Here is a 10,352-nt window from a genome sequence, read left to right on the forward strand (position 1 = left end):
GAAATAAGCATTTATTAGGTGCCTACTATGTGCCAGGCACTGGGCTAAGTGCTTGATAAATATGATCTCGTCGGGACAGATAATTGACATGCCCTTTCTGGGAGTAAGCTTTGGTTTGGTATAGCTTTGATTATTAATCCCAGATTAAGTTCATTCATTCATTCATTCATTCATTCACTCATTTGTTCTTCCAGAACTGTCCTTTTGGCAGCTTTCTCTGGAAACTGGGACCCAAGAATATCCCAATGAACATAGATTAGATGCTGGTTTTAACACCTCCTCATTTTCTTTTCTTCTATTTCTCATCTCTCCTGTTTCTTGTCACTTTCAAAACTAGTCCTGGGGGCAGCTAGGTGGTGCAGTGGATGGAGGGCCAGCCCTGGAGTCAGGAGGACCTGAATTCAAAGCCGGCCTCAGACACATGATACTTGCTGGCTGTGTGACTCTGGGCAAGTCACTTAACCCCATTTGCCTTGCAAAAAAACCAAAAACAAAACCAAAAAAAACCAGACCTAGTCCTGGAAAGTCAGAACTAAGAGCAAGTACAAGAAGCCAAGTTGGGTTTGATGTCAGGAAGAAACTTCATGATGATCAGAGCTGTCCAAAACAGGCCCAGGATGCCTGGACAGGTGGTGAGCTCACTGTCACTCAGAGTCTTCCAGCAGAGGCTGAATGCCAACGGTTGAGGACATCCTAGAGAGAGAGAATTCTTACTGAATTAAATTGGATTGGAAGGTCTCCTTCCTGCTCTCAATCTATCATTTCATCTTCTTGGGCTTCAGTTTCCTCTTCCATAAAATGACGGGCTTAGACTAGATGCCTTTGATGGCCCTTCTAACTCTGTGCTCCTATGATTCACTCACTCACTTATTCATTCATTCATTCATTCATCCATCAGCAGCCGCTAGAACTTACCAGTTTCAAGGTCCAATGCCAGGTGCCATGGTGGGGGGTGGGGTGGGGATACAAGGATGAATAAGATGTGGTGCAGGAAAGATCACTGGCTTGGAAGTCTGAGAAATGGGTTTGAATTCAGGCTCTGAAACTTACTGAATGATCTTGGACAAATCAGTTTCCCTCCCTTGCCCTCAATTTCCCCTTCTGTAAAATGAAGCAATTAGACTAGTTGAACTTTAAGTAACCTTTTGATTCTTGTAGAGTGAAAAGAGTGCTGGATTTGGAGTCAGAGGACCTGGGTTCAAATCCTGACTCTGTCATTTACTATCTGTATGACCTTGGACAAGTCATTTCCCTTCCCTAGCCTCAGTTTACTCATCTCTAAAATGAGAGGTGGGACTAGATCCCTTCCAGCTTTGACATTTGGTGATTCTACCACCTTTCCCTTCTCAAGTTTCTCTAGATCTTTTAGTAGTCCAGAGCAAAAGAAGCCCAGACCACCCAGGAAAGGCTCATATCATAGAGAAGGAGAAACTTTGATACTTTCATCTTGGGAGTCCTTTGACCACAAGGGAAAGGTTTTCTCTCACTCACTCATTCTCTCTCTCTCTCTCTCTCTCTCTCTCTCTCTCTCTCTCTCTCTCTCTCTCTCTCACACACACACACACACACACCTTTCTTTCCTTTCCTTTCCTTTCTTTCTTCCTTCCTTCCTTCGTTCCCTCCTTCCTAGTTGCCATTGATATAGTTTTAAGATGATGATTAGAGCTGCCTTTATATAGTAACAGAAGATAATAATAATAATAATAATAATACCTCATACATATAATGCTCCAAGATAATAATAGTAGGTGACACATATAGTATTATTATATAGCTGCACATCAAGAGAATAATAACTGACATTTGGATAGAAACCTTTAAGTCAGTCCTAATAACCCCTGACATTTCTGTACTTGTTGATTGATTGTAGCCCTTGAAGGCTGTTGTAACAGCTGATATTATCCACTGACATAAGGTTCACAAAGTGAGCAGCCCATTTGGAAGACCCAGCCCATATTAGTGGCCACACTGGCTCCCTCTCACTGGCAGGGAGCTGGGAGGGCTGCTTTGTGTCTGGGGTGGGAGCGGGAGCAGGGGGGATGCATTCTAAAGTATCAAAGGATTACGTCCATGCCTCAGTGTCTCATCCAAACTAGATGCCATTGCTCACTTTTCTCTTAGGTGCCCAAGAAGAAAGTACAGATGAATCTTGAAGGATTCTTGTGTCTGTAAGATCAGAGCATCCAGTTTGGGCAGACCTCTTGGGCTGGCCCAGCTGACCAAAGACATTCGGACCTGCCAACAGTCAGGGTTGCCCATCTATTGAAATACCATTGAAGGTTATGTAGAACTCTGCTTTTCAGTTCATTAGTACCACTCTCTCACCTCCCCAACCCCCCCTCCCCTGCCAATGACATGCCCAAGGCTCAGGTTAACCACTCTCAGACACAGCTGGGCTGTCACATCCTTCTTGGCTTACTCACTGGGTCACTTGGCCATTGTCCCCTGTTTGATTCTTTTTCCCTTTCCTTTCTCCTGGCTACCCCCTCCCCCTCTCTCTGCTGCAGATGGTTTCCAGGACCCCTCAGAGGAGCTGGCACTGACAGTTCTGTCTCCCAATGGACGCTGTGACGACGTCGAGGGAAGGACAGGAGCCTAGATGGTCACCACCCAGATCCTGGAGTGACAGGCTGTGAGCACTGATGGGACTTAGGACCTTTGGGTTCTGTTCCTGCCCCTGCCTCATCTTGAAGACTGGAGCCGGGCCCTTCCCTGTTCTATGCTCCAGTCTGTTTCCATCCCAAGTAGAAAGTGATGGTACCTGCCACCTCTATACCTTTCACTGGTGTGGTGAGACAGGGTTGGTGATTGAAGAGGAAGTGTGCCTCACTGACCTGAGCAACAGATGGCAAAATTGGGCTCTCTGGGATCTGCTTCTTGTGTTCAAAGCTGTTACTTCATTACTCTATGCCTCAGTTTACCAGTCTGTAAATTGAGGAAAAGATACACCTACCTTGTAGTGGTGTTATATGAAGTCCCTACCTTGGGACAGGTGACATAGGACTTTGTAGATCTACAGTGTTATAGCAATCCTCCATGTTGGTCAATGTGCATGATGGGCTTTGCGTGTGTGCGCAGACAGACACATTCCTCATTTCCACTATCATGTAGTGGAAAGAACATTAGCCTAGAATTTAGGATAACTAGACTCTGATACTAACTCACTAACTGAAAAAGTAGGGGCCTCCACTGCCTTATCTGTAGAATGAAGGGAATGGACCATATGACCTTAAAAGGTCTTTTCCAGCTCTGACTTTCCTAGATTGCATCCTTGAGGATAAATAAATACAGCATAAATAAATACACTGTAAAAAAAAAGTTTCTTAAAAGCACTGGAAGTTCAAACCAAGTCTATACATAATTTGGCTTTTTAATGTTTCACTGATGCCCTTTGCTTTTATGCCACAACATTTTCTTTAGCCCCCTAGCTCACCTCCAAGAAAAAAACACTGAAGTACAATTGATCAGCACCGGGAGCTGCCCTGATGGCAGAGCCCTCCCACTCTGAGATAGTCACTTCTGCCTCTCCACTGAGAGGAGGGAGGCACAATTCATTATCTTGGTCTGGGATTAAGATGGCTTATTTGAACTCTTCAGGCTCTGAAGGCCTTTTAGTGTCAACAAGTCTTAACATTATTGCACTCACTATAATACCATTCATTTTTTTCCCTAATAGATAAAGCACACATTTCTGCAAGTTCTTTAGAGAGTCATAGTAAGAACCTTGCACTGCACATCATAGCTGGTTCTAGGCTCTACTTTGCCACAAATATTTGTCACCTCATTTTTCTGAACTTCAGTTTCTTCCTCTGTAAAATGAGAGCTTGGATTCACTCTCTGAGGCTCTATCCAGCTCTAAAATTCAGTGATTCTTTTGTTTTTATATCCTATTCATTTCAGAATCTATCCCACCTCTGTCCCCTGCCCAGAAGCTCTCCCTTGTGGTGAAGCTCTGGCTCTCTTTTCCAGAGCCAGGCAGGTAACCTCTCCCCTTCAGAGCTTCAAGGTTCCTGAGGGTTGGGGTATTTCTTCTCTACTTCCATGGTCTGAGCCCCGCACCAGCCATGTTTCCCCCTATGTTGGGGACCTAAGACTAATGCCCTAGTTCCATCAAACCACTTAAAATCTCTTGGCTTTTACAAAGGGGTATTTACTTCAAAGATATAGCAAGAACAAATGTACAAACATTTTCCGCAACGCCCCAGGGTGTCCTCTCCCTCATTAGATTAGTTCCTATGTAACAGTGACCCCATCAAGTTTACATTCAATGGTATCATCCAGCGGCTGATTGATCCTTACCCCAGCTGCTTCTGGGCTCAGAGCCCCAAAGTCACCTCTGAAGACAATCAATTCCTCCTTATTCCTTGAACATCCATGCTATGTTGGCTCTAAAACCCAACCTGGATTCCCCCTCCCAGATTCCTTTAACTCAGTCTCCCAACCTTCTGAAACTCCCATGGTTGGAGTCTCTGCTATCTATATTCAGATTTGAAAAGTGCACATGAAAAGGCCAAGGATGGAGGTTTGTTTCTTGGGTCATGTGGCTTTGGAGAGGCCCCCAAATCTTTCCCTTTATGGCATGATCTCTACGAGCAAAGAAGCCTCTGAATAAAGTAAAGAGTGACGAAGAGGGGGTGGCCAATGGCAACGGGTCAAGATTTCCGCATCTAGTTCACCACTAGAACCAGTTACAGAATGTCTATATGTGCTCTCCCCTCTTCCAAGAAACTTCCCATTCATATCATTACAATTCTCCAGGAAACAAGTTCCCTAAATGACCTTCCATGTAGAGAGGCTGTATCAGTCAAAGAAGTTGGTAGGGTCTGTACATGTGTCAGACCCCCATTACAACAAAACAGAAAAGAGAGATAAAGCAGATTCATCGAAACTAGCCCATCAAATCAAGTCTGGCCGTGTATGCGATGTTTGGCACCCATAGTCCCCCACCTTGCAAAGAAGAGAGGGCCGTCTCTCTTCTCATCTCCCCTCCATGTCCATGATCATGACCAGCTCTGTCTAGATTGCTTCATAGAAAAGAGGCTAAAGGCTAGGCTTCTCAGTGCCCCAGCTCCCAGATTCTTCTCCTGGAGCAGTTACGAATGAAGAATAGCATTCAGCTAGGAGCAGGCTGAGAGCCCAGGAAGAAAATGATTCTGTAGCCTTGTGAGAAGGGAGACTTCCATTCTGTGGCCCTCATCTGGAAATGTTGGCTCTGGGAGCCGAGTTCCCCATCAAGCAGATTGAATGAAGAGGAGATTAGTGGTCGGGGGTAACTGGAAATAGGAATCATTCCAGATCTTAGCTTTCAGTGGGGGGCAGAGTTACCCCCAAGGCCATTCAGTCATTGTTCTGAGTGACAGTCTTCCCCTTAGTGTCCAGGAGTCACAGCCTTTTATGAAGAGCTAAGTGAGCCATTTATTCATTTCCCCAGGGAAATTAGGAGCTCCTTTTCACCCTGCCCCCCAGTCTATAAGGAAGAGAGATGGGCTAGAATCCAAATTCAGCTCTTGCTTCCTTTCTGAGGACACCCAGTCTGATGGAAGGATGGGCAACTTCTGCCAAGACATGTCAATGCTCTGTGTTTCCCATTTAGCAAATGAAATGATGCCAACTTCTACCTCTGAAAGCTGTCTCCAGGGGAAGAGTGTGTGCCAGGAGCGGCTGAGAGACCAGGCAATTTCACCAGACACAAAAGCGGCTTGAGTGAAACTAACCCTGGCATTTGGTTGGTTGGTTGGTTGGTTTTTGTTTGTTTGTGTTACATTTTGGTGGCTGATCTCTTTTGTTTTTATATTAGCTTCATCTCCCATGAGAAGCAAGGTAGCATAGCAAATGGAGAGCTGGCTTCACAACCAGGGAGACCTGGGTTTAAGACCTGCCTTTGACCCATACAGGCTCTGTGACCCTGGGCAAGTCACTTGATGCCTCAGGTGACACTTTCTTTTTCTTTCTTTCTTTTTTTTTTTTGCCTTTTGGTGAGGCAATCAGGGTTAAGTGACTTGCCCAGGGTCACACAGCTAGTAAGTGTCATGTGTCTGAGGCTGGATTTGAACTCAGGTCCTCCTGATTCCAAGGCTGGAGCTTATCCACTTTGTGACCTAGCTGCCCCTTCAGGGGACACTTTCAGATAAGATGCAGAGTGGGAGCTGCCTGACCCCCTCTGCCAAGTTGGGTGGAGGCACTTTCCTTGTCTTTGAGCTCCCTATACCAATGAAATCATATATATCTAGACCTATCCCTATCATTTCCCAGTATATTCTTCCTCCCTCCTAGAGAGACATTTCTTATCGTAGAGGGAAAAAAAGACCAAAAAAAAAAAAATTTCAAGAAAGCTAACCAATACATCAACCATGTCTGACATTTCACTGGGTATTATATACCCATAGTCTTCCACCTCTGCAAGTAAGGGAGAGAGGAGCATCCTCAAGGCTCTTCTTTGGGGCCAAGTTTCCAAGATCTTAGTTTTAAATGGGGATGATGATGTTTCTGAGATTGCCCAGGAGGTGGGGGGGGGGATAGATATTTCTAGGGAGCTCTTTCCTTCCTTTTCTCTTGATTTGTCTCTTGAGTAGGGGAGACTTGTCTGCAAGATGGCTCCAGTCTCTTTTTCTGGTTTAAAATTGTCTTTTTAAATCAGTCTTTCTAGATAGGCTTCTTTCCTCCTCCCCCAATGAACCTCCCCTTCTAACAAAGTAGGGCAGGGGAAGTTAAAGAAAACTGACATGTTGATCATATCTGACAATGTGCAGTATTCCCATAGTCCCCCACTTCTTCGCCTTTCCAATACTTTCCGGTATTTTCTGTGAAAAGAAGACATTCTTAACTTATGCCTTCAGTGACTGCCCATTGGGTGCCTGCTATGAGCAGAAAACTGGGCTAGGAATGGAGATCCAAATCTCCAGATTCCTGCTGATTCCTAGCCTGGAGTCTAGGTTCTGCCCTTCCTGAGCCTGTGCTTTCTGGAGCCTTTATTTCCTCATTTGTAAAGTGTTGGTGGACGGTGGTGATAACACTTCCATCGGCACCTACCTCCCGTCCTAGGGCTGTTGGTAGGATGAGACTTTGAGAATGAATAATAATTCAGTGCCAGAGAGACAAGTTGTTATTCTTGTGGCTGTTCCCATCCCCAACTCATGAAGTCCAACAGCCTCACTCCAATCCTCCTGCCCTTGAACCTTCTCTACAAATAATAAACTCATGTTTATTGTTGGTGCACCCATTTTTCTTCTGAAGAGAAGGTCGTTACACCCAGAAGAAGCTTCCTTTGTGGGGCTGACCATCTCTGAGATCTTTAAAAATGGGAGGAACTCCTGGGTCACCTTCATCGTCCTCCAGCTGAGTCTGGGAGGGTCTTCTAGGAAGCCCTGGTGCCATTACTCTCTTGTTTATTTCATGTTTTTGATATATCAACGTTTAATCTTTTCCAACAGGAAGTAACAATCTACTTATTTAATAAAAACCAGATAATATCTTATTTTGTCATAAATTGAGGGAAGGTGCAGACCTTCTGTGGTGAAAGAATTTCCTCACTGAACATTCCCTAGTCCATTGAAATCACAACGGGGCAGAAACCTTGAGGAAGGTTTTTGTTTTGTTTTGTTTTGTTTTTTCAGTTGGGCAGGTCTTTTGCATCTCTTTGCATCCCCTTTGGTTAGTGCGGAGCCCGGAACACAATAGGCATAGAATGTATTGACTGACTGTGTAGCATTCCATTCAATAAGCATATATGAACCATCTATTATGTGCCCGGGAGCTGTCTGCTAAGGCCTGGGAATAGAAAAACATGCATAAAACAGTCCCTGCTCTCAAGGAGCTTACATTCTCCTCGAGAAGAAATAACCCGTGTACAGCTGAACAAATACACATTGGATACGCAGCAAATATATTTGTAGGGGTAGTACAGCTCTAATAAGGCGGGGCAGGGGGGGTCAGTGGCACATGTGGTGAAGCAGCGTGGAAGGAAAGTATTCCAGCATTTATTATGCACCTACTGTGTTCCAGGTACTCTGTCAGGCCCTGGAGATACAAGGATGATAAAATAAAACAGGCTGCCCCCAAAGGAAAGTATTCCTGGGCAAAGGCCTCAGGGAAGAAGTGAAATGTCCACCAGTGTAGGCAGAACTGGAAGGCAGAGGGGTGGTGAGGCCGTGGAGGGAATTAGCTGAAGCAAAGTGAGCTCCCTGCCTTACATTCCCGGAGCTGGTGAAATAGGCAAGAACAGGAGTATATGCAGTGAGGGGGACTTCGAAGGGGAATACAGCTGCCATTCCTTGCCCACTGCCCAGGTGATCACCCAGGGTAAGGGAGCCTGGCATCTGGCTGTGCTTGTTGGACACCTACTGCTGCTGGGTCACATCAAAGAGACGGGCTGCCATGTGCAACCCTCCTGGACTCCAACATTGCTCCCCAGTTGAGAGGGTCTTGGGTCAGCGCAGCTGGGCTAGGGAGTGGGGGTGGGGAACAGATTAGTAGTCTTGAGAAAGAAGTGACTGAGATGGGAGAAATGTGGTAAATTTATAGGTTTTAAGAAGTAAAGACCCTTCAGGGTGGTACAGTGGACAAAGCCCTGCATTTAGAGTCAGAGGTGTAACTAAAGTGGGACCATGGGGCTCTGCCCTAGGGCAGAAATTTAGAGAAATAAAAAATTCACTTAAGGAGCATTTATTATGCACCTACTGTGTTCCAGGCTCTATATCAGGCCCTGGAGATATGAGGACATTAAAATAAAATAAAACAGAATCTGCCCTCAAAGGGCTTACAAACAGAGAATAAGCTCTACCTTCATAACATCTCTCCAATATGGCCCCTGCTGTCCTCTGACACTGCCACTACTCTGGTACAGGCCCTCATCATCTCACACCTGAATGTTGCAATAACCTACTGGGGATGGAGGTGGGAGTGGGGGGGTGTATCTGCCTGCCTCGAGTATCTCCCCACTCCAATCCATCCTCTATCCAGCTGCCAAAATGTACAAGTCTGACCCTGTCTGATCAAATAGGCTCTAACAGCACCCATACGGGCAGATTCAGGGGCTCTAGGAGCATGCCCAGTGGCAGGGGCAGTGGCAAAGGCAGGCAGGCCCAATCATAACCATTTGCCCATCACAATCTAGAACTGGTTGGCCGCCACCTCAATGCCACCAATACAATACCCAGGGTCATTGCAACACTGCTCCCTGGGGGACTTGGAGCACCAAAGGGTGACTTGGTTGGGGGGAGGAGAGCATCTTGTTTTCTGGCAACAAGGAAGAGATGAAATCATCTACCCACCCCCAGAAGAAGAGAGGCCAACTCTGAGAGGCCTCTAATGGGGCAAAGATTTGGTGATTGTCCTTCCAGGGGAATGGAACTTTTCTTCTTTCAGTGCTGCCTGTCAAGTTCCTTGCATCCTTAAGGTCAAAGTTGAGCAGTGACAGTCCTAAAGTCATTTACATGATGGAAGGCCCCCTAGAAGATTGTAAGGACCTTACCCCCAAGGAGTGGAATGTGGTAGGAGCAATAACCCAACTACTGCCCCTCTCCCTGCCCTACCCACCCCCTGTGTAAGTTGGGCCAGTTTTTCTTAAAAGGTATTGAAAACACTATTGAGTCTTAATTGGTCTAGGGGAATAAAAGCTCCAGCTGTTGGCATCACTTCCTCGTCACTCAATATAAAACAGACATAAAGGCTTTAGCCTTTCTCTTTGTTTTGGCTAGCAGACCACGAGGGGCAAATCAGAGGTAGGGAAGCTTCCACAAGATGAATCAGTTTATGGAGTCCTCAATGAATATCCTTGTTGGCTGTTTAAACCTCCTTTTGTGGACTGTTGTATGCACAAGTGTGCCATTTTGTTCTAATGCTGAACCTAAATCTAATGTTGAACGTGGGGACTGGCTCAAGTTAAGCTTTGCCCAGAACACACAGGTACAAAGTGGCAGAACCAGGACCTGAGCTCAGATCCCTGGGGTTGAAATGCACATCTTCCCCTCCTCGCCTCCCCCCCATCCCAATGAATGTATTTTTTTTTTTAATGACTTGCCCAGGGTCACATAGCTAGTAAGCGTCTGAGGCCGGATTTGGACTCAAGGAGATGAATCTTCTTTACTCTAGGCGCAGCATTCTGTGCACTATGGTGTTCCCTAGCTGCCCCCAGCCGTGACTCTTCAAGCACTACCCCAAGGATATATCTTATCACCTTCCAAGGGTTAAGAAGACTGACAGGGACCTAGTACATGCTTCCATCTCTTTAACTCCAATGGTTACAAGTGCAGGTAGAAAGAAAGACAGAAAAAGATAGAGAGGGAGGGAGGGAGGAAGCAAGAAAAAGAGAGAGAAGGAAGGAGGAAGGAAAGAAGGAAGAAAGAATGAAAGAA

General features: G+C 45.7%; 1 protein-coding gene across 1 annotated transcript in view; it reads left to right on the plus strand.

The window, feature by feature from the left end:
• Positions 1 to 3,301, plus strand: part of CUNH2orf72 (chromosome unknown C2orf72 homolog) — a 15,157-nt gene extending 11,856 nt beyond the window's left edge. The window contains exon 6 of the mRNA XM_027875278.1: positions 2,508 to 3,301. Coding sequence (XP_027731079.1) covers positions 2,508 to 2,599 — 92 coding nt within the window. The 3' untranslated portion in view covers positions 2,600 to 3,301. The remainder of the gene's footprint in view (positions 1 to 2,507) is intronic.
• The last annotated feature ends 7,051 nt before the right edge of the window (positions 3,302 to 10,352 follow it).

This window comes from Vombatus ursinus, unplaced genomic scaffold, assembly GCF_900497805.2.
Source record: "Vombatus ursinus unplaced genomic scaffold, bare-nosed wombat genome assembly UNPS02014808.1, whole genome shotgun sequence".
NCBI classification, from domain to species: domain Eukaryota; kingdom Metazoa; phylum Chordata; class Mammalia; order Diprotodontia; family Vombatidae; genus Vombatus; species Vombatus ursinus.